Genomic DNA, 24,017 nt, shown 5'->3' on the forward strand with positions numbered 1-24,017 from the left:
TCGGGAAGGGATCGGGACCGCGATCCCGGCGCGTCCCGCCCTGTCCCCGCCCTCGGGGCGGCTCCTCCGCGCTCTGGGGCCGGGAAACTCCGGCCCAGTCATTCGGGGCGCGGGGGGAGAAGCCCCAAAAGCGCGTCTGTTCCGGTAAGGAAAGAGTCAATGGCCGCGGCTCGCACACGCCACTTCCCCGAGCGGGGCTGACTCATCCCGGGCTCGGTCCCGCTCCGCGCCACCCGCGCTCCGCTCCGGCCGCCCCGGAGCGCCGCCCGAGCCTCCGCCGGTGAGTCCGGGGGCCGCGGGGGGCTGGGGGGGTCCCGGGCATCGCCCCGAGCCGCGCGTCCCCCGGGATACCGAACAACGAGCGGGACCGGCCGGACCCCCGGGACGCCGAACAACGCACCGGGAGCCCCGAGCGCGGGGGGGTCCCGGAGCCGCGGCCGCCCCCGGGGGTCCCCGGGCCCTGCGCAGCCCCCCGGGATGGCGGGGGGGGCTTGGCCGGAGCGGCGGCGCGGGATGGGGAAGGGAGGGGAGCGGGGATGACTTCAGCCCATTACTCAGCCGCCGTCACGGCCTGGCAGCGCTCCCGCGCTATTCCGGGCCGTGACGCTCCAGCCCCGCCGCTTTGGGCCTAAACCGGCGGGGTTTGGGTGATCCGGGGAGGAGGAGCGGCCCCGGGGCATGAGGAGCGCGGCGGGATCCGGGAGGAGTTCGGGAAGCGCCGCCGCCGAAGCGCCCGGAATGAATGCTGTGATAATGATTGTTGTTACCTCATTAAGGGCGTAATTAGAGCCCGGTGCCGCCCCCGGCCCGGTACCGGCGGCTCGGGGGTTACGAGGGTTGTTGGCACCGGCGGGGCTCGCTCAGCCCCGAACTGGCCGCGTTTTGCTCCAAAAGCCGCCGCGGTTTCCTGCGCTCGGAGCGGCGCCGGGAAACGAGGAAATCGCGTCAGCGGTGCCGGGAACCGAACCGGGGCGGCGGGGGCGGGACACGGGGGGGACACCGGCACCTGATAAACACAGATGTGTGTGTGTGACACCGGTACCTGATAAACACCTGGCGGGGTGTGACACCGGTAACTGCACACACAGGTGTGGGACACGGGTACCTGTACACACAGGGGAGTGTGTGTGTGTGTGTGGGACACCTGGACCTGATAAACCCCTGTGTGTGTGTGTGTGTGTGTAACACGTGTACCTGCACACACAGGTGTGTGTGACGCCTGTGTATGTGTCACCTGCACACACACACACTCACACACGTGCCCACCTGCACACACCTGGCGCCTCTGTGTGTGAACACACCTGGGCACCCGCGCGTGCCCCGCACGCTCGCACAGACCCTCCCCGCACTCACCTGTGCCCAGGTGCGCTCACCCACAGCCGTGCGCGGCTGCCGCTTCAGGACTCGGGACTACAACTCCCGGCTTGCCCCTCGCGGGGGGGCGGGGACAGGCAGCGCTGCCGCCCAATAGGAGAAGGGGCGTGTTGGCTCCGGCCAATGGGCAGCGAAGGGGGAGCGGCGGCCCCGCCCCTCGGTCACGTGGCGCGGGCGCGGCCGGTGAGCGCGAGCGGGACCGGGGGCACCGGAGGGGCTCGGGTGGGACCGGGGGGCACCGGGAACCCCCTCGGGACCCGCCCCGCTCCCTCCCCAGGTTGGCATCGCCGCTTTTCGCCGTTTTCCTGGGGTTTTTCCTCAAAAACATCGGGGGGCATTTGGGGGCGGCGAGCCCGGAACGGGGGCGCAGGGGGGAGGCACGGACGGAGCAGCCTCGGGCCGGTTCCGGTGCCCGAGGGGTAACCCCACATCCCCCCGACCGCCCCGTTATTTGGGGACTCACCTTCCCCCTTTTTTCCCTCCCAGGTCCCGTCCCGAACCCACGGGCAGCGATTTCCCCCCATGGAGAAGAACCAAGAGGCGCAAGGAGACCCCCGGGACCCCCCCAGCCCTGCCCAGCCCGCCGTGAGTGCACCCCGCGGGTTTTGGGGGTGCTGAACGCCCCAAAATTCGGGGGAGGGCGGGAGGAGGGCGAGCAGCGCTTTGGCCGCCGGTGGAAGTGAGGATGAGGCGGAGAAACGGGAAATTCCCGGCTTTGGGTGGGGGCGAGGGGGGCAATGCACTAAAAATGGGAATTTTGGGGGGAGAAGTGAGCGGTCCCATAGGAACGGGATCGTTTTTGTAAATATTTTTTATCCTCGTGAGGAAAAGGGGTTTGGATTTTGTGGCGCTGGAGCTTTTCCCTCCCCCCAGCAGCTTTTTATGTCACACACACACACACAAAAAAAAACAAACCCAAAAAAGAAAAGAGAAAAAAAAAAAAAGAAAAGAAAAAAAAAAAGAAAAGAAAGCTTTGAACTCTTTGAGCCGTTAAAATCCGGTGTCTGTCACAAGCCGTGAAATGAATAGAAAGAACAAAAAAAATAAAAAAGAAAAAAAAAAAAAAGACTGAAAAAAATAGAAAAGGACGGACTTGGGAGCCGAGCAGCTTCTTTGCCCAAAAATAGCAACAAGTTTTATAACTCCGGAAAATGTAGAACAAACAAACGAGGAACATTTTTAGCTGAGAAAGGCGGCGGCGCGGGGGGGGGCCGAATTTCGGAATTTCTGCCCGTCTGTTTTCCTGGAAGCCGCTCCTCGTGTTCTCACCCGCATCCAGCGCTTTGACCAACTTGGCCGCGGGCCCGGGGCTGCCGGGGAGCGGGAACGGAGCTGCGGGAACGGGAACGGGGCTGCGGGAACGGGGCTACGGGAACGGGGCTGCGGGAACGGGGCTACGGGAACGGGGCTGCGGGAACGGGAACGGGGCTGCGGGGAGCGGGAACGGGGCTGCGGGAACGGGAACGGAGCTGCGGGAACGGGAACGGGGCTGCGGGGATGGGTCCGGAGCTCCCCGGGGCTGCGGGAAACGGGTCGAGAAATGCGGGGAACGGGTCCGGAGCTCCCCAGGAGACGGCCCCGAGCTTCTCGGGATGCGGGGAACGGGTCCCGAGCTCCCCAAACGGTACCGGGGAACGGGCCCGGAGCTCCTTGGGATGCGAGGAACGGGTCTGGAGCGGCGGGGAATGGCCCCGGAGCTTCGGGGAACGGGCCCGGAGCTCTCCCGGCTGCGGGGGCAACGGGGCCGCAGCTCCCCCAAAACTCAGCCCCGTGTCCCGCAGGACGCGCCGGGGGCCGGGGATGGCGCCGAGAGGGACAAAGCGGTGGGAGAAGGTGGGGACAAGGACAAGGACAAGGAGGAGAAGGACGAGGACAAGGAGAAGGAGGAGGAGGAGGCTTTCCTCGTCAGCCTCTACAAGTTCATGAAGGAGCGGCACACGCCCATCGAGAGGATCCCGCACCTCGGCTTCAAGCAGAGTATGTGCCCCCCCACCCGGGGACAGGGACAGGGACAGGGGGTGGCCGTGCTCGGGTCCCGTGTCCTCCTGACCCTCAGCATCTCCCCTTGATTGATTCTCCCCTTGATTGATTCCCAGTTAACCTCTGGAAGATCTACAAGGCCGTGGAAAAGCTGGGAGCCTACGAGCTGGTGAGTGGTGGCCGTGGAGCCAGGGGGGCACCAGGATGTCCCTTGGGCACCCGAGTGTCCCCTGGGCACCAGGACGTGTCCCCTGGGTGCCAGGATGTCCCTTGGGCATCCGAGTGTCCCCTGGACGCCAGGGTGTCCCCGGGACCTCAGGGCAGGACACCAGGATGTCCCTTGGGCATCTGGGTGTCCCGTGGGTGTCAAGATGTCCCTCAGGATGCCCGGGCTCACTCTGTCCGTCTGTCCGTCTGTCCCTCCCTCCCGCCGCAGGTGACGGGCCGCCGGCTCTGGAAGAACGTCTACGACGAGCTCGGGGGCAGCCCCGGCAGCACCAGCGCTGCCACCTGCACCCGGCGCCACTACGAGAGGTGAGGTGGGGCCGGGCCGGGGCCGGGGCTCTGTCCTGCCTCAGTTTCCCCCGGTGCGGCGCTCACCGCGCTCCCCGCTCGCTCCGCAGGCTCGTCCTCCCCTACGTGCGGCACCTCAAGGGCGAGGAGGACAAACCGCTGCCCCCCAGCAAACCCCGGCGGCAGTACAAGGTCTCCAAGGACGACAAGAGCAAGAGGGCCAGGAAGGAGAAGGGCCGCGAGCAGGTGCGGAACCCGCCCGGGGCCGGGCAGGGAGAGCCGGGCCGGGCAATGAGAGCGGGGCTCGGAGCCGGGAGCCCGGCCCGGGGTGCGGCACCCACGGCCCGACCCCTCCGCTCCTCGCAGGTGGCTCCGGACAAGGCGCGGCCGGAGGCGGCCGCGGAGGAGGCGGCGGAGCGGGGCCGGGGGACAGACGGACGCTCCAGCCCGGCCACGCCGGCCCCCAGCCCCGCCGGGAGGTGCCCCAGCCCCTGCAGGAGCCACAGCGAGACCTACAAGCGCCTCTTCTCCAGCTTCTACTCCAAAGGGAACCACCCCATCATGTCCCCGCTGGCCAAGAAGAAGCTGCTGGCGCAGGTGAGCAAGGCCGAGTCCTTGCCCTGCCCCAAGCGCCACTGCCCCGAGGGCCGCCGGGCACCGAGCGACAGCGGCCCCGAGCCCCCCGAGCAGAGGAGCGCGGAGCCCTGGGCAGCTCCGGAGCGAGCTCCGAGCGAGGCGGGCCCGGCCCGCAGCGCATCCCCGGCGGGCAGGGACAGCCAGGGCTGCCCGCAGGACGGGGCCCCTGCCGTGTTCACCGGCTACTTCCACGCGTACCGCAGCGAAGGCCCGCAGCCCGGCGGCTGTGCCCCGCTCTGGGGCTACTTCTCGCACCTGAAGGATTTTCTGGAGCCGCCCTCCGCCCTCCCGGCGCGGCCCGAGGAGCCCGAGCAGCCCGCGGAGCTGCGGAGCGCGGCGGGGCGGCCGTGGGAGGGCCGGGCCGCCGCCGTCCAGGCCTGCTGGGTTCCCCCCGGGGCCGCCCTCGGGCCCGCCGCGCCCCGGGCCGGCCGCGAGGAGGAGGAGGAAGATGATGATGATGAGGATGAAGAGGAGGACGAGGAGCCCTTGGGCCCCGCCGCCCGGGGCCGCGCCGTGTCCCCCTCGGGCAGGGACGGGCGGAGCCGCTCGCCGGGCGCTCACCGAGCGCCGGCCAAGCCCAAGGCCGTGGTGGCCGCCCCGGCGTTCCCCGCGCCGCTGCCGCCGGACGCTTTCAAGGGAGCCGCGCTGCATTTCCCGGGCGGCTTCGGGAGCGCGCAGGGCGTGCCCGCGGCCCCGGCGCTGTCCGTGAGCCCCGTGGTGATCCCGGCCTTCCCCAGCCCCTTGGTGGTGCCCTCCGAGCTGTGCCGCCCGCTGCCCGCCCGTGCCCGCCCGCCCGCGGCCTACGGCAGCTCGGCCCGGCTCTACCCGGCGGCTCCGTGGCACGGGCAGCGCTCCCCGCACGTCCCGGCCTTCCCGCACCACGGCCGGCCCTAGCGCTGTGCCGGGGACAGCCAGGGGACAGCGAGGGGACAATCCGGACCGGGCCGTTCTCAGTGCCCAGCTCAGAGCTGGGGGTGCCCCCACGGTTCTCTCTATTTTCTATATACCCACACACAAATCTATAAAAAAGGGAGCAAAAGCGGTGCTGGAGGTGTCTCTTCCCATCCCTGGCCCCCACACCCGGGTTTGGGTCACTCCGTCAGGGGGGGAAAGGGAACAAACGTGCCTGGCAGAGTTTTGGGTGGCCTGGGCAGGGCTGGGGGGATCCTCTCCCTGAGCCCAGAGCTGTGGGGCTGAGAGCCCCTCTGTGGGCAGGGAAGGAGCAGCTTTCCCACCTCAGCTTTGGGGGAACGGCAGCAATTCCATGGAGCAGCCACGAGTCCAGCTGGGAACAACCCAGCGACAGCTCCGGGTCCTTTGTGCCTCCCAAGTCTTTTGCTTCAGGTCCTTTTTGCCTCTCCAGAATCCTTTTTGCCTCCGGGTCCTTTTTTACCCCCAGGTGATTTTTGCCTCTGGGTCCTTTTTGTCTTCAGGTCCTTTTTCCCTCCAGATCCCTTTTTTGCCTCCAGAATCCTTTTTTCCTCCAGGTGATTTTTGCCCCCAGCAGCTCCACCTGAGCCATTCCAGACCAAGCCAAGGCTGGCCAAGCTCAGATTTTGGGGTGTCTGTGCAGGGCCAGGGGCTGGATTGATGATCCCAGTGGGTCCCTTGCCACCCAGGAGATTCCAGGATTCTCTGATTATTTCAGGGAGCTGCCCCAGTGTGGATCCTTCCATGGATCCTTCAGCACTCACAAAATCCACCCCCAACAAAAACCATCTCAGTCCAAAAGCCCAACAAAATTAAAAAAAAAAAATTAAAAAAAGGAATTTTTTAATTAAACAGCAACAAATCCAGAAAAACACCCCCCCATTCCCCCCCTCCAGGAATTCTGGGGGTCCCCACAGCCCCTAGGACAGCGTGGCTGCTGCTGGCCGGCCCCACAAAGTGCCCCAAAATGTCCCCAGAGTGTCCTGGAGGTGCCAGGCTGGCACAGGGCAGCCTGGGCAGTGCCACAGCCAGGCTCCCACAGCACCGGGGCTCCGTGGTGCTCACTGCGGACAAGGGGACAGGGTCAGTGCCATGGGGACATCCTGGGGACATCCTGGGCTGCAGAGCCCCCACCCTGAGCCGGGCTCAGCCCAGGCAGGGCAACCACAATGCCCAAACTGGGACTGCTCCACTGCCAGGACACCCAAACCCAGCACCCAGACTGGCACAGCTCCACTGCCAGGGCACCCAGAGCCCCAAGATCCCAAACTGGGACTGCTCCACTGCCAGGACACCCAAATCCAGCACCCAGACTGGCACAGCTCCACTGCCAGGGCACCCAGACACCCAGGACACCTTTAAACCCAAGAAGGGCCCTGGGTGGGATTTGAGGTCCCTTTCACCCCCAAAAAGGGCACTGGGTGGGATTTGAGGTCCCTTTGAGCCCAAAAAGGGCACTGTGAGGGATTTAAGGTCCCTTTCAGCCCCAAAAAGGGGACTGGGTGGGATTTGAGGTCCCTGGGTGGGATTTGAGGTCCCTCTCAGCCCAAACCATCCCAGGATTCCACGGGATCAAGGACAATCAAACCCCAAGACACAGTGACACAGTGACAACGCCCTGGCTCCTGTCACCCCCTCCTCACACCCCACCCCTGGCAGGGCCGGGAGCTGCCCAGGTGAGCAAGGAGAGGCGTCCCCCTTACCTGAGGGCCCTGGGGCTGCTCCTCCAGCTGGGGCTGAGCCGTGGCCAGCCCTGCCTGGCCCAGGGTGCCCACGCGGCCGGGCTGTCCCCGCAGTGTCACCGTGATGGTGGCCGGCGCCTTGAGGCCTGCAGAGCACACAGAGACGTTCCTGAGACACAGGGATGGTGGAGGCCACCTCCAAACAGGGCTCAGAGGGGCCTCTTGGGGAGCACCAGCCCACAGAGCAGGAGGAGCTTTGGGACAAAAGCTCCAGGCACCAGCAGCACCTCCCTCCCTCCCTCCGTGTGGGAATCCACAAAACCAGAGGGTTTGGGAAAGCTGCAAAAGGCCTCAGAGACAGCAGAACTGTGAGCAGAGCTAAGCACAGCCATGAGACTGGTCAGCAGAAGAATTATTTAAACAGTGGAAAAGCACAAATAGAATAATGGTCTGTGTATTAATGCTTGTCTGAATAGCTCTCTAAGCTACAAAAGTTTATCTAGTGAGATATTAGGAAGGTTAAAGCTTAATAATGGAGCTCTGTGTGTTGAGGCTCACAAGCAGGGATTGTATTCAAAATCAGCAAGCATTGTTTAACCAAAGGTACCTGTGCTCATGGTGACTGGATGGAACTACTGTCAATATAGAATATATACTATACAGATATAAATACTATCAGTGTGCCTTTGCTTTGTGGGATTGGTCAAGAAGTTTATAAAGTGAGTTGTAACATGAAGTTTTTTGGCCTGCTGCCTGGGACGTGAGCTGCTGGCATCCTCCCATTGTCATAACCATGGAATGAGAGCGATGCTGGAAAATCCAACAGCTCGAGGCGCGTTCAGCAGCAGCCCCGTCCCGTTGGTGCGTGTAAATAACCCCCCGTGTGTGGCACTGACCTGCAGCCTGGTTGGAGATGTGGGCCAGCCCTGGCAGGCTGCTGGCCAGCTTGGCCAGCCCCCCATTGCTCAGCAGCTGCTGGATGGCCGTGGGCTTGCTGCCGGCCGAGGCGCCCAGCGCCAGCGAGGCGGCCACGGGGATGGTGCGAACCACGGGGCCCGGGGAGTCTGTGCTGAGGGCAGCCAGGCTCTGCAGGGCTGCAGGGGCCTTGAGGGCTGAGCTCTGCAGGGAGAGAGGGCAAACTGAGCTCTGCAGGGCTGCAGGGGCCTTGGGAGCTGAGCCCTGCAGGGAGAGAGGGCAAACTGAGCCCTGCAGGGATAGAGGGCACAGCTGAGCTCTGCAGGGAGAGAGGGCAAACTGAGCTCTGCAGGGAGAGAGAGCAAAACTGAGCTCCTGCAAGGCCAGGCTGAGCTCTGCAAGGACAGAGTCAGCCCTGAGCTCTTCAGGCCCAGGCCAGGCTGGGATGGCCACTCCCCTCTCCAGCAGAACCTTTGGGGGTCCCCACACTTCTCCAGGCAGGGCTGGTTCTGGGGGATTTGTCCTTCCCAGCCTGGAACTCTGAGTGGGACAAAGTGGGACCCTGAGAGGTACCAGGGTGGCTTTTCCCAGGGAATGAGCACTGATCCCAGGGAATGAGCACTGATCCCTCCTGGAACTCTGAGTGGGACCCTGAGGGTTCCCAGAGTGGCTTTTCCCACTGACCCCTCCCTGCACACACACAGCTCCCCACAGAGCCCCTCAGGAGCACCCAGAGCCAGCCCTGGTCTCCCATCCAGAGCCTCCCCTGCCCCGTGGGCTCTCCAGGGGCTCCTCACCTGCACAGGGGAGCCGGTGGCCGTGCTGGGGGCCAGGCTGGAGGCCTTGGTGCCCATGTCCTGCAGGCTGAAGCTCAGCCCCTGGAGCAGGCTGCTGGCAGAGGCTGCTCCTGAAAACCCAGGCAAGGACAGGGTCAGCCTGGGAGGGGTCACCAGCACCGAATTCTGGGGCTGCAGAGCTGTTCTTCAAGCTGAGGGCACTGGGGACCCTCCCACAGCCCGGTTATGGGATCAGGGAATGTCCTGAGTGTGAAGGGACCCACTGGCATCATCCAATCCAGCCCTGGGAGCCCTACAGACACCCCAAAATCCACCCTGGGACCCTGCACAGACACCCCAAAATCCAAAGGCTCCTGGAGCTCTGGCAGCCTCGGGGCTGTGCCCATTCCCTGGGCAGTGCCCAGCACCCTCTGGAGACAGAACCTTTCACAAATCCCACCCCAAACTCCTCCCCTTTGGGAACAGACCCCTTCCCAAGCCCCCCAGAGGCTCCCCTTTGGGAACAGACCCTTTCCCAAACCCCCTCCCCTTTGGGAACAGACCCTTTCCCAAGCCCCCCAGAGGCTCCCCTTTGGGAACAGACCCCTTCCCAAGCCCCCCGAGGCTCCCCTCTGGGAACAGACCCTTTCCCAAGCCCCCCGAGGCTCCCCAGCCCCGGTGAGCCCCTCTCCCGTACCTGGCAGCGCGGCGGGCGGGGCGGGCAGGCCGTGCCCACCGCTGGCCACCAGCCGGCTCTGCAGGGCGTGGAAGGCGCTGGGGGCGGAGCCGCTGCCGCTGCTGGGGAGGCCGGGCTGGGCCGGGCTCAGGGAGGCCTCGGGGCCGGAGCTCAGCCTGCAAGGGAAGGGCGAGAGCCCGCTGAGGGCTGGCACAGAGCTGGCACGGAGAGCCGGCACTGACCGCACAGCCAGGGCTGGGAAAAAGCCTAAACATCATCAGTTCCAACACAGGCTTCCAGGGCAGCAGCCAAATCCAAGGATTGCCAAAGTGGGAGAGAATTTGGTGGCTGTGTTCAGCTCCCAGGGTCACCCTGCCCCAAAGGCACTGAGCCTGCAGGGCACTGTCCCTGCCTAAAGCCCACTTTTTATTTATTTAAATTTTAATTTAATAAATAATTTTAAATTTCATATATATATTAAAAATGTATATATATAATATATATTTTATATGTATACAAATACATATTATATATATTTATATACATATAGATATATATAATATATACTTTATATAGAATATATATTATATATGTATATTATATATTTTTTATTTATAAAATAATTTTTATTTACTTGAAACCAGCTCTTCATAATATATATCATACATAATATATAATATATAAATATATAATATATATTATATATTATAAAATATAATATATATATAAAATAAATTTTATTTACTTGAAACCAGACAGAACTTAAAGACAGAACTTCTGCCAAAGCCACCACAAAGAGAGAGAAACAAACCTGAGGGTGGGAGAGCACAGCAGCCACAGCCACAGCACCTCCACTCCCAGGCCCCAATGGAACTTCCAGGAGCCCCAGAGCCTCCCCCATGGCAGAAAGCTCCACATGCAGGACAGAAAGACCCCAAAATCCCCAATTGCCACTCACTTGGGGGTGGAGAGCAGCCCCGAGAGCTCCTTGGTGCTGGGCACGGCCTGGCCCAGGGGCAGCGGCTTCCCGGACACAACTGCAAAAAAAAAGGGACAAAGCTCAGCTCCTGTGCCCACAAACCCTCTGGGGTCCCCTTTTCCAGTCCCCAGCCAGCTCCCAGAGCATCTCCTGCAGGAATCCCAGACTGGGAGGAGCAAAATCCAGTTAGAACACAGGAAATAGGGAATTGCAGAGGCAGGAGGGAAGGGATCACCTCCCAAAATCCCTGAGGAACCTCAGGCCCTGCCACCAAAGGCAAATCTCTCTCCTCAAGGTTCTCTCCACTATTCCCCTCATGTTCCATGGATGGATTGCTGGGATCTGGGTGATTTTGTAAGGATTTTGTAAGGATTCTTGCTTCAAGACACTTTACAAAATACACAGGGATGCGACAAGCCACGGAATTTGTTCACTTGTTTATTGCAGCACTGGGGGATAGATACAACTGCATTCCTTCCTTGTGCATTCCTCCTGGCAAAGAGGCAACTCTCGTTTGGGTTCATGTCTACTTCTGCAACTCATTTCCTTTCTGTGGAAAGAAGTAAAGTTGGGAAAATTAAAAACTAAAATTAAAAAGATTGATTGTGGAAAGCAGAGCTTTTCAAAGCTGCCAGAAGATGAAGCGAAACCTTCCAGAAGGATGTGGATTTGTGTCCTGTGGCAGGAAGATGGAGCCCAGCAGCTCCTCCTGGGCATTTTCCAGGTGCAGAGGCAGGATGGGATTTGCTGGGATTTGCTGGGATGGGGATCCCAGGGGTGCCTGGCACACTCCAGCCCAGGGGGAGCAGCTCAGCTGGGTGGGGGATCTGGAGGGCACAGAGGGAGCAGCTTCACCACGATCCCTCAGGCAGCAGCAGGGTCAAGGGGAGAGGAACATGGAGAGAGGGGTCCAGCAGGACCAGCAGCACCAGCACCCTGCTCCCAGTAACACCAGCACCCTGCTCCCAGTAACACCAGAACCCTGCTCCCAGCAGGACCAGAACCCTGCTCCCAGCAGGACCAGCAGCACCAGAACCCAGCAGAACCAGAACCCTGCTCCCAGCAGCTCCAGTATCCATCCTGTCCCCAGCAGCAGCTCCAGGCCTCCAGAGGAAGGTGCCTGACCAGAGGGAGGTGCAGGATCCCCTCCCAGCTCCAGGCTGTTTCCAAGGCCGTGGAAAAACGAACGGCTCCTGCCAAGCCACTCACACCTGGAGTGTCCACATTTCCCTGCAGCTAAATCCTCCAAAAAGCAGGGCGCAGGACACAGCAGGGCCCGGGACATAGCAGGGCCCGGGACACAGCAGGGCCAAGGACACAGCAGGGCCAAGGACACAGCAGGGCCAAGGACACAGCAGGGCCCAGCACACAGCAGGGCCCAGCACACAGCAGGGCCCGGGACACAGCAGGGCCAAGGACACAGCAGGGCCAAGGACACAGCAGGGCCAAGGACACAGCAGGGCCAAGGACACAGCAGGGCCGGGACACAGCAGGGCCCGGGACACAGCAGGGCCCAGGACACAGCAGGGCTGGGACACAGCAGGGCCCAGGAGACAAAGCAGGGCCCAGCACAAAGCAGGGCCAAGGACACAGCAGGGCCAAGGACACAGCAGGGCCAAGGACACAGCAGGGCCGGGACACAGCAGGGCCCAGGACACAGCAGGGCCCGGGACACAGCAGGGCTGGGACACAGCAGGGCCGGGACACAGCAGGGCTGGGACACAGCAGGGCCAAGGACACAGCAGGGCTGGGACACAGCAGGGCCAAGGACACAGCAGGGCTGGGACACAGCAGGGCCCGGGACACAGCAGGGCCGGGACACAGCAGGGCCCAGGAGACAAAGCAGGGCCCAGCACAAAGCAGGGCCAAGGACACAGCAGGGCCAAGGACACAGCAGGGCCCGGGACACAGCAGGGCCCAGCACACAGCAGGGCTAAGCTAAACCCAAGACTAAGCTAAAGCCAGGCCTAGCAAAGCACAGCTCCCCCCAGCAGGCCCTGCAGTGCCACAGCCAGGTGCCAACTCACTTTCAGCCTGGGTGCTCAGGGCTGCTCCGGTGCCCGTGGCATCGCCGTGGGACACAATGGTCACCTTGATTTTGGCTCGTTTGGAGGCCTTGGTGCACGCAGGGCTCGGGCTGGGGCTCTGCTGCCTCTTCAGCTGCTCTCTGCCATCACCTCTGTGAGCCCCCTCCGAGGGCTGGGGGGCTGCTGGCACTGGGGGACACAGAAGGGGCTCCTGGAGTGCCCGGGGTGCTCGGGGTGCCAGGAGGGGAACGTGCCCATGCACAGCTCCTCTGTGCCAGCCTGCACAGGAACCCTCTGAGAGCCCAGAGCAGGATGCGCTGCCAGGTTCTGCACAGCTGCCTCAGCCCCACAGGGGCATTTGCACCCCAAAATCCTGGGTGAGCCCCTCAGCAGCCCTGCTGGCCAGGGAGGGACAAGGGGAAGGTTTGCAGCACAGAGGGTCAGAGCTGCAGCTCCAGCACAGAGGATCCCCCAGGTCCCCTCCAGGAGCTGGGCAGGGTTTGAGAGGCACCAAGCAAAGCCAAGGAGGTGCAGCAGCAAAGCATCCATCAGAACCTTTCCAAAGCCATTCCTGATCCATCAGAGCCTTCCCAAAGTCATTCCTGATCCATCAGAACCTTCCCAAAGCCATCCCTGATCCATCAGAACCTTCCCAAAGCCATCCCTGATCCATCACCACTTTCCCAAGGCCATCCCTGATCCATCAGAACCTTCCCAAGGCTATCAAGGATCCATCAGCAAAGCCTGAGATTTATCCAGGAGGAGCAGGAGGAGCTCAGCAAAGCTGAGATTTATCCAGGAGGAGCAGGAGGAGCTCAGCAAAGCTGAGATTTATCCAGGAGGAGCAGGAGGAGCTCAGCAAAGCTGAGATTTATCCAGGAGGAGCTCAGCAAAGCCTGAGATCTGTGCTGGCAAAGAGGGCCCTGAGCTGGAGCTCCAAGGAGCAGAGAAGCACAAAGCAGGGGACAAGGGGACGAGGGGACACACCAGGGACACAGCCCCAGAGGAAGAGGAGGATGATGGAGGAAGGCAGCAGAGACAGAGAGAAGGAGGCAGACAGGCAGAGCCAGTGAGGAGATACTCACCAAGGAGACAGGAGGAGGTGCCAGGAGGAAGAGCTTTCCTCACCAGCATGTTTTGTTTCAGAAAAGCAGCAAAGTGAGCTGAAATGAATCAGAGAGAATCACAGGATCACAGCCAGGCTCTGCAGGGCACAGGAGCTCTGGGGACACTGAGAGGGGACCCTGGAGCAGGCAGAGCTCCAGACAGGACAGATCCAGCTGTGGGAGCACATCCTGGGGGGGCTCATTCCAACAGAGAGCCTGACACAGCCAGGGGGATGGAGAGAGAACAGCGCTGGGCTGGGCTGGGCTGGGCTGAGCCAAGGACCTGAGAGCAGCTGGAGATGAGAGCCAGGAGGGCCCTGAACAGCTCCAGATGGGAATCATCATGGCATTCCCAAGAAAATCAGGCACCAGGAATCACCTCAGCATTCCTGACAGAACCAGGCACTGGGAATCACCACAGCACTCCTGACAAAACCAAGCACCAAGAATTACTACTCCTGGTTTTATTCCAAATCAAACCAGGCACCAGGACACAGCTCCTGCGTCCCCTGTGTCACCTGGGAAGTGCCTCCCTCAGGAGCACAACCCTTCAATCCCTGGGCTGAGGAATGAGGGCAGATCCAAGCTCCAGCTTCCCCCTGGAGCCCATCCCTGAGCCAGGAGGGATGTGCAGGGTCACAGCTGCAGGTGACACTGCTGCAGGTGACAATGGTGGATGTGCAGGGTCACAGCTGCAGGTGACAATGGTGGATGTGCAGGGTCACAGCTGCAGGTGACACCTGTCCAGGTCTGTCCTGAGCACAGCAAGGAAGGAAAGGAGGATGCAGAGCCATCCCCCAGGTGCTGCTGGAGTTTGCCAGGAGGGATCTTCAGCCACAAAAGCACTCCCTGAACTGCCAAAGTTCACCAAACTCAACGTTTTTATACAAAACCACAAAACCCCACAGCTCAAGCTGGTTCCTTCTCCACAGCAGGTTTTTCAAAGGATGGTTCTGGAACTCCCCAAATCTCAGCTTCCACCTCAATTCAACAGCCTCAAGCATCTCCTGACCACCTTCAGGGTGTCCCCAGGCAGCCCTGAAGGAGACACCAGCCCTGGGTGTCCCAAAAGGATCAGAGCACATGGCTACAGGGTCAGCCAGAGACAGAATCCTTCCCATTTCCAACAGCAGCAAGGCTCCAGAAGCTGCAGAAACCCAATTCCAACCCAATTCCAACCCTCCAGCAGAGACAGGAGCTCAGCTGCAGAGAAAGCTGCCATGAGGAGCTTGGAATTCAACACAGGACAGAGAAAAGAAAATCCTGCACAGGTCCAGAGAGAGAGAGAACCCAAAATTGAACAGGACAGAGAAAACAAAACCCTACACAGGTCCAGAGAGAGAAAACCCAAAATTGCACAGGACAGAGAAAATAAAACCCTGCACAGGTCCAGAGAGAGAGAGAACCCAAAACTGCACAGGACAGAGAAAATAAAACCCTGCACAGGTCCAGAGAGAGAGAGAACCCAAAACTGCACAGGACAGAGAAAATAAAAACCTACACAGGTCCAGAGAGAGAAAACCCAAAATTGCACAGGACAGAGAAAAGAAAATCCTGCACAGGTCCAGAGAGAGAGAGAACCCAAACTGCACGGGACAGAGAAATAAAACCCTGCACAGGTCCAGAGAGACAAAACTCAAATTGCAGCAGCTGGAAGGGTGGGGAAGGTGCAGGAGTTACCTTGTGCCTGCTTGTGGCTCAGGACAGGGTCAGGCCTGGGCACCTGCCTCCTCTGCAGCTGCGTGGGGCACACCTGGCTGGGCTTGGGCAGCGCCAGCGCGGCCACCTTGGCCTTGGGGCTGGACGTGGGGCTGCTGGACACGCTGGACAGGTCCTGCAGGGACAGACGGACACTCAGCCCAGGCTGCTGGGGCACCCTGGGCACTCATTCCCCTCTCTGTGAGAATCTGGGAGTTTAAAGGCTGAGAAAGACCTTCAGGATCAAGTGCCATTGTCACCACCAAGCCCTGTGCCCAGGGCCACGCCCAGCTGTGCTTTGAACACCCCAGGGTGGTGACTCCACCAGCCTGTGCCAAAGCTTCCCATGAGACAATTTTCCCAAATCTCTCATCTAAAGCTGCCCTGAGGCCCTGGGTATCCTCTCACCTCCCTCTCCCAAAGCTCAGCACAGATTTGGGGATTTAATTTTCCAAATCTCTCACCTAAACCTATTCCTGAGGCCACATTCCCCAGGTACCCTCTCACTCTCTACTCCCCAAAGCTCAGCATGGATTTGAGGGATTTAATTTTCCAAATCTCTCACCTAAACCTCTTTTCTGAGGCCACATCCCCTGGGTACCCTCCCACCTCCCTCAGCACAGATCTGGGACATTCTGGCGGCCCAAACCCCCCTCTGTGCCCACCCCCAGCTGGCATCAGGCTGGGAAGAGCCCCCACCTCGGAGCCCGAGGGTGAGGCTGGCACTTTGGCCGCAGGGGAGGCGGGCCTGCTGCTCCTCTCGGGCAGCTCGAAGGACAGGTCCCTCCTGCTGCACTCGCGGGGCTTCTTCTTCCTCTCGGCGTCCAGGTCGCGCGGCTCCGAGCCCGAGTGGCTCTCGGCACGGGTCAGCACCCCTGTCAGGAAGTCTGCAATCTCATCCTGGGGATTTTGGGGAGAAACACCGGCATTCAGGGCTGGGCAGGTGTCTGAGCGATGGATCTCCAAAGCTCCAAGCAAGGAAATGAGGCATTCCCAAGGGGGTACGTGGGTGAGGATCTGTGGGTTTGGAATTCTGCAGGAAACCCCCAAAAGCTCACAGAGAGATGTGGATTTCTCAGTGAAGCCCACAAAGCACTGATTTAGGACTTGTGGGAAAAAAAATCACAGTGGTTTCTCCCAAAATGCTGCTGTTTCCCCAAGCAGATGTGCTGGGACACTCAGGAAACTGCTCAGGTTAAGGGGCACCCCCAGGATCTCACACCTCCCTTCCAAACCCCCCTGAGGAGAAGATTCCCTCCAATCCAATCCAGCCCAGCCCTGCTGTAACCTGGGACACTCCAGCACTGCCTCCTTCCTTCTCCTGATCCCTGTGGGTACCTGGATGCACCTGTCCACCATGCTCTGGGTCAGGCCTTCTGCCTTCTTTTTGGCTTTGCTTATCCTGGGGGAAAAAAAGAACAAAACCAGATGGAAATCCACACTTTTCCACGAGCATCCTTCTTCACCTGATGAGGACAAAGATCCTTCCTGCAACTCCCCAAAGTATTTTGCAAAGCCAACCTGACATTTCAGGGCTCTGCCTTCATACCCAGGGTCAGTTTAAGGGGTTTTTTTTTTCCTCTCCCTGATGGATTTTCACTGCTAGAGATCCCTGCCTCCTGTGATGCTCCAGAAGCTTCTCTGTGCTGCTGGGTGCAGCCCTAAATCGAGCCCAGCCCTAAATTGAGCCCAGCCCTAGGTCAGGCCCGTTCCCATACAGGTTTTTCCTGCAGTTATCCCCATCACACACAAGTCTGGAGTATTCCCATGCAACTCCCACCTTGTTCCAACACCAGATTTGGGGTTGGCACCCCCACGGTGCTGCTCAGAATGCCCAGGAGGACAGAGCCCAGCTGGCAGAGCCTCACCTGAGGTTGTCATCTGCTCCTCCCACCACCACCAAGCTGTTGTCTGCCCGGATCTTCTCCCTGAAATCCTCCATGGCCTCCACGTTGCACTGCAGGGAGTTCTGCCCGATGACGAAGAGCACCGGGGTCTTCATCTCCAGCAGGGGATCGTCCACATCCTGCAAGGGGCAGGGATGGAGCTGCAACCCCAGGATGGGGCTGAGGAGCTCCCAGGGGTGAGGCCCAAAGGGATTTACTGAGGCCAGAGGGGAATTCTGTGTGATCTGCAGAAAATGGAGCCTTTCCTTCCAAAGGGATTCCACTGCCCCGGGAAGGAGCCACTTCCCTGCCTGGCTGTGTCACCAGTCCCTGTCCAGTCACACCCAAAAGGGACAAATGTGGGCTCTGTGGAAGTGGCACAGAAAGTGAGGGACACAGGACAGGGATAAAGGAACCAGGACAGGGATAATGAGGGACACAGGACATGGAAAACAAGGGACAGAGGACAGGGATAATGGAGCCAGGACATGGATAAAGGGGGACACAGGACAGGGATAAGGAGGGACACAAATAACAAGGGACACAGGACATAGATAAGGGAGCCAGGACAGGGATAAAGAAAATGAGGGACACAGGACAGGGATAAGGGAACCAGGACAGGGATAAGGAGGGACACAGAAAATGAGGGACACAGGACAGGGATAATGGAGCAGGACAGAGATAAGGAGGGACACAGGCCATGGATAACAAGGGATCCAGGCCACGGATAATGATGGATCCAGGCCCCAGGAAGGAGCTCCAAACCCCCACCACAGCAGAGACAAGCCCAGAGCACTCCTCACACAGCCACGGATCGAGAATCCCACCAGGATTGCTACAGCTCCTCCTCCGAGAGCAACAGCTGCTCCAAACAACAGTCACACCCACATTCTCCCAAAAAATCAGCCAATTATCCAAGAACCATTCCACAAAAAAAGACAAGCAGAGCTCTTCAAGCAGCTCCATCTGGTCCTTACCCCCCTGGGGCCGTCCACGGTGAGCAGTGGGAAGCCAAGGCACACGACAGCAGTGACATATTCCATCACAGAAACCTGGGCAGGGAGACAGCAGTCAGGGACACATCCCATCAGCCAGCATCCCCAGAGCCCAGCAGGGACACATCCCATCAGCCAGCATCCCCAGAGCCCAGCAGGATGAGTCCAGCAGGGACACATCCCATCCCATCCCAGGGCAGCAGCATTCCCAGAGCCCAGCACATCCCAGGAATGAAGGCTGCTTTGCCAGGCTCTGCCAGGCACAGAAAGACCTTAATAGCAACACTTTGGTAATTAACACAGTGATTAAATGACTCAAATTGCAGAGGGCCCATGACACAGAGGTCAAAGCCAGGCCCTGAAATGGGCACAGGGACAGAGAGAACCCCAGCAGTCACTGAACCCCAGCCCGGAGCTGAGGCTGCCAAGGGGCTCTGGAGAATCACAAAACCCTGGAATGGTGTGGGAAGGACCTTGGAGCCCATCCCACCCCACCCCTGCCATGGCAGGGACACCTCCCACTGTCCCAGGTGCTCCTGCCTGGCCTGGGACACTTCCCGGGATGGAGCAAGGACACAGAGCAGTGGGGCACTCACGTGACAGGCCACCAAGGCACCCGTGTTCCACCCGATCAGGATGATCTGCTTGTGCGAGAAGTGGTTGTGGATCTGTGGGACACAAAGCACAGCTGGAGAGCTGGGACAGACACCGGCACGATGCCCAGGGTGGCACTGGGGGCAGGGGGCACAGGGGGCACCTCCTGCTGTCCTCACCTCGGCCACCTTGCCCCTGACGGCGCCGATCATGTGCTCCAGGCACTGCAGCACCCCCACCCCGCTGCCGTTGTTCAGCAGGGACGTGGCGATGGGGATCACCTGCGAGGGGAAGGGACATCAGGGACAGCCAGCGGGGCTGGGGACATCAGGGACAGCCAGCGGGGCTGGGGACATCCAGCTGGGCTGGGGAGAGCAGGGACAGCCAGCTGGGCTGGGGACAATGGCAGAACCAGCCAGCACGGCTGGGGACAGCATCGGAAACAGCCAGCAGGGCTGGGGACAGCATCAGGAAGCCCACAGATCCAGCCCTTAAAGGGCAGCCCTACAGAAGAACCCCAGAGGAATCCCACAGATTCCCAGCCCCACAGAAGAACCCCACAGAGCCAGCCCCACAGAGGAACCCCAGAGACCCAGCCCCACAGATGAACCCCAGAGGAACCCCACATCTCCAGCCCCACAGAGGAACCCCACAGACCCAACCCCACAGCTCCAGCCCCACAGACCTTTCCCAGGCAGGAGAGCTGCGACTGCCAGAAGCGGTGCCGCCGGGACGTGGGGAACAGGGAGTTGGCAGGGCCGGAGGAGGCGATGAGGATCAGGGGGGATCCGGGCAGTTTGCTCTGCAAGGTCCAACAGGAGCCTGTCAGGGACAGCAGCGCCCCCAGGAAGGGCCTCCCTGCCCCACAGGGAAAGAACTTGCACAGCTCTTTAATTGTCTTCCCAAGCCAAAGCTCCCTTGGGATACCCTGGAGAATTTCTCCAACAGAAGGGACTCTCCCTTCTGAGGGACAGCTCTGGTCTCTGCTCCCTGGGACAGGGACAGGATCCAGCCAACGGCTGGAGCTGAACCAGGGCAGGCTCAGGGTGGGATTTGGGAAAGGTTCTGTCCCCAGAGGGTGCTGGGCACTGCCCAGGGAATGCGCACAGCCCCGAGGCTGCTGGAGCTCCAGGAGCCTTTGGATTTTGGGGCGTCTGTTCACGGCTCCCAGGGTGGGATTTTGAAGTGTCTGTGCAGGGCTCTCAGGGATGCCCAGGGTGGATTTTGAGGTGTCTGTTCAGGGCTCCTAGGGTGGGATTCTGGGGTGTCTGTGCAGGGCCAGGGGTTGGATTGATGATCCTGCTGGGTCCTTTCCATTCAGGTGTAAATCAGGGGCACAGGAGCCCAGGGAAAGGACAGAGGCAGAGGAGGGGGAGACTGAAGCTGCCATGGGAGCCCCAGGGCACTCACTGGTTTATTATGGGACAGGACACCCACAGCTGGGTCCCAGGGTCTCTTGAGCAGCAGGGACAGCGCCTCAGCCCCTGCTGCTCCTGTCTTGGCCGTGGAGGAGAGCAGCATCCTGTCAATCAGTGCAGGGATCTGCAAACCGAGACCAGGAGGAGTGAGAAAACACATCCAAACCACGGGAAAACAATTCCAGCCTCTCCCCTCTCCAGCTGTACCAGCCAAGCCTCCCCCTGCCTTTATCACCTTTCCCTTGAGGGTCTGCAGGGCATCCAGATATGCAGCCAGCACGGGCAGGCTCAGGGTCTCCACCAGCGTGGTGTGGAGCCACTGGATGAGCTTGGTGTCCCAGTTGACGCTGGCCAGGGCCTGGCGCACCCTGCGGGCACATTTATCCACGGCAATCCTCCTCAGCACGGGCTCGTTGCAGGCCTGCAAGGAGGAATTCCCAAAACAACAGTTCAGGGGAAGGAGGATGAAGCATGGCACTGCAGCCCCATCCCCAGGGAAATGTCAGGGTGGGCTGCACAAACATCTGGAGCAAGGACAACATCTGTCTGAGGAGCAGCAGGCTGAGGGGAGCCCTCAGAACAACCTACAACTTCCAAGGGGAAGCTCTGATCCCAGGGACAGGACCCAGGGAATGGCTGGAGCTGGGCCAGGGCAGGCTCAGGGTGGGATCTGGGAAAGGTTCTGTCCCCAGAAGTGCTGGGCACTGCCCAGGAAATGGGCACAGCCCTGAGGCTGCCGGAGCTCCAGGAGCCTTTGGATTCTGGGGTGTCTGTGCCGGGCTCCCAAGGGTTGCACTGATGATCCCAGTGGATCCTTCCAGCCCAGGACATTCTATGATCCCACAAAACCCACAAAGCCCAGAGCTGCCTGCTCCTCAAGGCCACCCCAGGGCCCCAGCTCCCACGCTGACCAGCCCAGGCTTTGTGGCAAGGGCAGAGCCCAGCCCCTCTCACCCCCTCGTTGGCCAGGCGGGCCAGCCTGTCCGACTGCAGCGCTTTGTGGATCTTGTTGAACAGTTTGTTCTGGGCCATGGTCCAGCCCGTCCTGCGGGGACAGACACAGCGGGGTCACCCACAAACCCACCAAAGCATTCCTGCTTCCTCTGCCCTGGAACTGCCACCCCACCTGCTGATGTGCTCCTCCCAGCCTGGACTCCCGTTCCCTGGAATTGCCAGCTTGGATCCCCTTTCTCTGGAATTCCCAGCCCAGATTCTCTGGCCTTCCCAGCCATTCCCAGCCTGGATTCCCCACCATTCCCACCTGTTGACGTGCTCCTCCCAGCCCATATTTCCTGCCTTTCCCTGCCATTCCCAGCCTGGATTCCATAGCATTTCCAGCCCAGATTCCCTGCTGTTTCCTGCCATTTCCAGTCTGGATTCCATGGCATTCCCGGCCGACATTCCCATTCCCACCCCATATTCCATGGCATTCCCGGCCCACATTCCCATTCCCAGCACATATTCTCACCTGTTGATGTGCACCTCCCAGCCCATATTCCCAAGCATTACCAGCCCCTATTCCCATTCCCACATCCCCACCTGTTGATGTGCTCCTCCCAGTCCCTATTCCCAGGCATTCCCATCCCATATCCCCACCTGTTGACGTGCTCCTCCCAGCCCCTATTCCCATTCCCATTCCCTACCTGTTGACGTGCTCCTCCCAGTCCCTATTCCCAGGCATTCCCATCCCATATCCCCACCTGTTGATGTGCTCCTCCCAGCCCCTATTCCCATTCCCACATCCCCACCTGTTGACGTGCTCCTCCCAGTCCCTATTCCCATTCCCACCCCCTATTCCTATTCCCAGCCCCTATTCCCACTCCCACATCCCCACCTGTTGATGTGCTCCTCACAGCCCCTATTCCCATTCCCAGCCCCTATTCCCATTCCCATTCCCCACCTGTTGACGTGCTCCTCCCAGTCGTCGGGCGGCGGCGGCGCGTCGGCGTCGGTGCGGGCGAACATGACGTGCCGCTCGCACTCGTTCATCACGCTCCGAGCCTTCTGGTTGTCGTACAGCGGCACCGGCGTCGGCGTCACCGTCTCCACGTCGATGGGGACATCGGCCTCCCTGCCACCCACACGGGGGTGAGCGCAAGGATGGGGTACCCCGGGGGCATCCTGAGGGTTTGGGGGATCCCGGGGGTTGGGCAGCGCTCCCAGGGTGGGACTGACCCAGGGATCTTGGTATTGATGGGCCACCAACTGGCAGCCAAACCGAGCACTTTGGACACCCCAAACAGACCTCTGGACCCCCAAATCAAACCTATCTTGGACCCCCAAAGCGATCTCCCTGAAGGCCCAAACCAAGCATCCTGGACCATCAAACCTAAGCCCCAAAACTGAGCCCCTGGAGCCCCAAACTGATTCTGCTGGAGCCCACAAATGAGGGCCCCTGGAACCCCAAACCATGGTGCTTGGACACCCCAAACTGAGACCTCTGGACCCCCTAACTAAACCTATTCTGTACCCCCAAACCGATCTCCCTGACACCCCAAACCAAGCATCCTGGACCATGAAACCTAGAGCCCCAAACTGAGACTGCTGGAGCCCATAAATGAGGGCCCTTGGAACCCCAAACCATGGCCCCATGCCACCCTAAACTGAGACCTCTGGACAACCCAAACCAAGACCCCTCACTGTCCCCCTCACCCATCAGGGTCCCCAGTTTCCCCCTCACAATTCCTCCACTCGCCCTTATGACCACCCCCAGCCCACAGGACCTCCCAGCTCCTCCCTCACAGCCCCGCCTCTCCCCAGCCCTCAGGAACCCTGCAGACCCCAAACGGCTCCCCCAGCCCCACAGGACCCCTCCTTTCCCCTCAAAGCACCTTAGGCCTACAGGACACCCCTCAATTTCCCCCTCAGCCTCGCAAGACCCCCTCCTTTCCCCTCACAGCCTCCCTCCAGTCCCCCCCTCCGACCCCCTCCCGTCCCCTCCGCCGCCCGGGCTCTCACGGGGCGCTGCCGAGGTGCCTCCGCGGGGTGAGGAAGAGGAGCCGCGCGGGCCGGGCGGCGCTGGCGTCGGGGTGCGCGCTCCAGGGCTTGGCGTAGCTGTGGTCGAGGCACACCAGGTCCAGCTCCCGCTCGTGCGCCGACAGCTGCAGCAGCAGCGACGTGCCCATCCTGCGGGCCGACCACTGCAGCTCGCGCTCCCGGTCGCGATCGCGGTCCCCGGCGCGCTGCGACATGGCGGGAGCCCCGCCCCCTGCGCCCGCCCCTCAGCGCGCGTGCGCGGGGCGCGCTCCCGCCCCTCCTCAGTGCGCCTGCGCGCGGCGCGCCCCCGCTTCTCCTCAGTGTGCGTGCGCGGGGCGCGCTCCCGCCCCTCCTCAGTGCGCGTGCGCGGGGCGCGCTCCCGCGGAATGTCCTCGTGGGAATCGGGGAATGTCCCCGTGGGAAGAAACCCACGGGACCATGGAATGTCCCTGGGATGTCCCCAGGAATGTCCCCTTGGGAAGGGACGCTCCAGGCTCATCCAGCCCCCGCACAGGACGCGGCGCGCTCCCGCGGGGTGTCACGGAGCGTCCCGCGTGGGGACACCTCGGGGATGCGGTTACCGGTGACAGCCCCCGCTCCGCCACCCGCCGTTGGCGCTCGGACACGCCGAGCCAACCGCCGCGCTGCTGGCCAGCGGGCTGGTGGCACCTGGGGCTGGCACTGCGGTGGTGACAAACCTGCCGCCGGTGCCAGAGCCTCGGGGGTGGCACATTGGTGGCACCCCCTTGGTGACAAACCTGCCGCCGGTGACTGCGCCTCGGGGGTGGCACATTGGTGGCACCCTCTTGGTGACAAACCTGCCGCCGGTGACAGCGCCTCGGGGGTGGCACACTGG

General features: G+C 61.1%; 2 protein-coding genes across 6 annotated transcripts; one reads left to right on the top strand and one right to left on the bottom strand.

Annotated features, from left to right (window-relative positions):
- Positions 1 to 82: 82 nt before the first annotated feature.
- ARID5A (AT-rich interaction domain 5A) lies at positions 83 to 5,579 on the top strand. 3 transcript variants are annotated; one of them, XM_058820128.1, is made up of 7 exons: positions 83 to 280; positions 1,861 to 1,959; positions 3,156 to 3,351; positions 3,471 to 3,523; positions 3,791 to 3,888; positions 3,978 to 4,113; positions 4,234 to 5,579. In XM_058820128.1, the coding sequence occupies exons 2-7, from the start codon at positions 1,897 to 1,899 to the stop codon at positions 5,395 to 5,397; spliced, it is 1,710 nt and encodes a 569-aa protein (XP_058676111.1). In that variant the 5' UTR covers positions 83 to 280; positions 1,861 to 1,896; the 3' UTR covers positions 5,398 to 5,579. The 3 variants fall into 3 exon arrangements, with proteins under 3 accessions (XP_058676111.1, XP_058676112.1, XP_058676110.1); XM_058820129.1 differs by lacking the exon at positions 83 to 280 and adding an exon at positions 1,553 to 1,651; XM_058820127.1 differs by lacking the exons at positions 83 to 280; positions 1,861 to 1,959 and having other exon boundaries at positions 2,986 to 3,351.
- Positions 5,580 to 6,338: 759 nt separating this feature from the next.
- On the bottom strand, positions 6,339 to 23,379 carry KANSL3 (KAT8 regulatory NSL complex subunit 3). Of its 3 annotated transcripts, XM_058820125.1 has the most exons (21): positions 23,144 to 23,379; positions 22,086 to 22,256; positions 21,140 to 21,230; positions 20,421 to 20,606; positions 20,178 to 20,309; positions 19,453 to 19,569; positions 18,947 to 19,048; positions 18,770 to 18,841; positions 18,156 to 18,230; positions 17,161 to 17,318; positions 16,631 to 16,694; positions 15,992 to 16,192; positions 15,275 to 15,428; positions 13,574 to 13,651; positions 12,489 to 12,677; positions 10,441 to 10,519; positions 9,504 to 9,658; positions 8,828 to 8,937; positions 8,012 to 8,234; positions 7,137 to 7,261; positions 6,339 to 6,497 (listed from the first exon to the last, which is right to left on the bottom strand). In XM_058820125.1, exons 1-21 carry the CDS (start codon positions 23,374 to 23,376, stop codon positions 6,495 to 6,497), a joined length of 2,718 nt encoding a protein of 905 aa, XP_058676108.1. In that variant the 5' UTR covers positions 23,377 to 23,379; the 3' UTR covers positions 6,339 to 6,494. The 3 variants fall into 3 exon arrangements, with proteins under 3 accessions (XP_058676108.1, XP_058676107.1, XP_058676109.1); XM_058820124.1 differs by having other exon boundaries at positions 6,400 to 7,261; XM_058820126.1 differs by lacking the exons at positions 12,489 to 12,677; positions 13,574 to 13,651 and having other exon boundaries at positions 6,400 to 7,261.
- Positions 23,380 to 24,017: the final 638 nt, after the last annotated feature.

This window comes from Ammospiza caudacuta, chromosome 26, assembly GCF_027887145.1.
Source record: "Ammospiza caudacuta isolate bAmmCau1 chromosome 26, bAmmCau1.pri, whole genome shotgun sequence".
NCBI lineage: Eukaryota > Metazoa > Chordata > Aves > Passeriformes > Passerellidae > Ammospiza > Ammospiza caudacuta.

Bases quoted from the DNA above. Each gene is read 5' to 3' on its own strand.
- ARID5A (XM_058820127.1), top strand. From the start codon at position 3,030: ATGCGAGGAACGGGTCTGGAGCGGCGGGGAATGGCCCCGGAGCTTCGG. The intron at 3,524-3,790 runs GTGAGTGGTGGC...CTCCCGCCGCAG, and splicing joins AGCTGGGAGCCTACGAGCTG to GTGACGGGCCGCCGGCTCTG. The intron at 3,889-3,977 runs GTGAGGTGGGGC...CTCGCTCCGCAG, and splicing joins ACCCGGCGCCACTACGAGAG to GCTCGTCCTCCCCTACGTGC.
- KANSL3 (XM_058820124.1), bottom strand. From the start codon at position 23,376: ATGTCGCAGCGCGCCGGGGACCGCGATCGCGACCGGGAGCGCGAGCTG. The intron at 20,607-21,139 runs GTGAGAGGGGCT...TCCTCCTTGCAG, and splicing joins CCCGCCTGGCCAACGAGGGG to GCCTGCAACGAGCCCGTGCT. The intron at 16,695-17,160 runs GTGAGGCTCTGC...TTTTTCCCCCAG, and splicing joins GGAGCAGATGACAACCTCAG to GATAAGCAAAGCCAAAAAGA.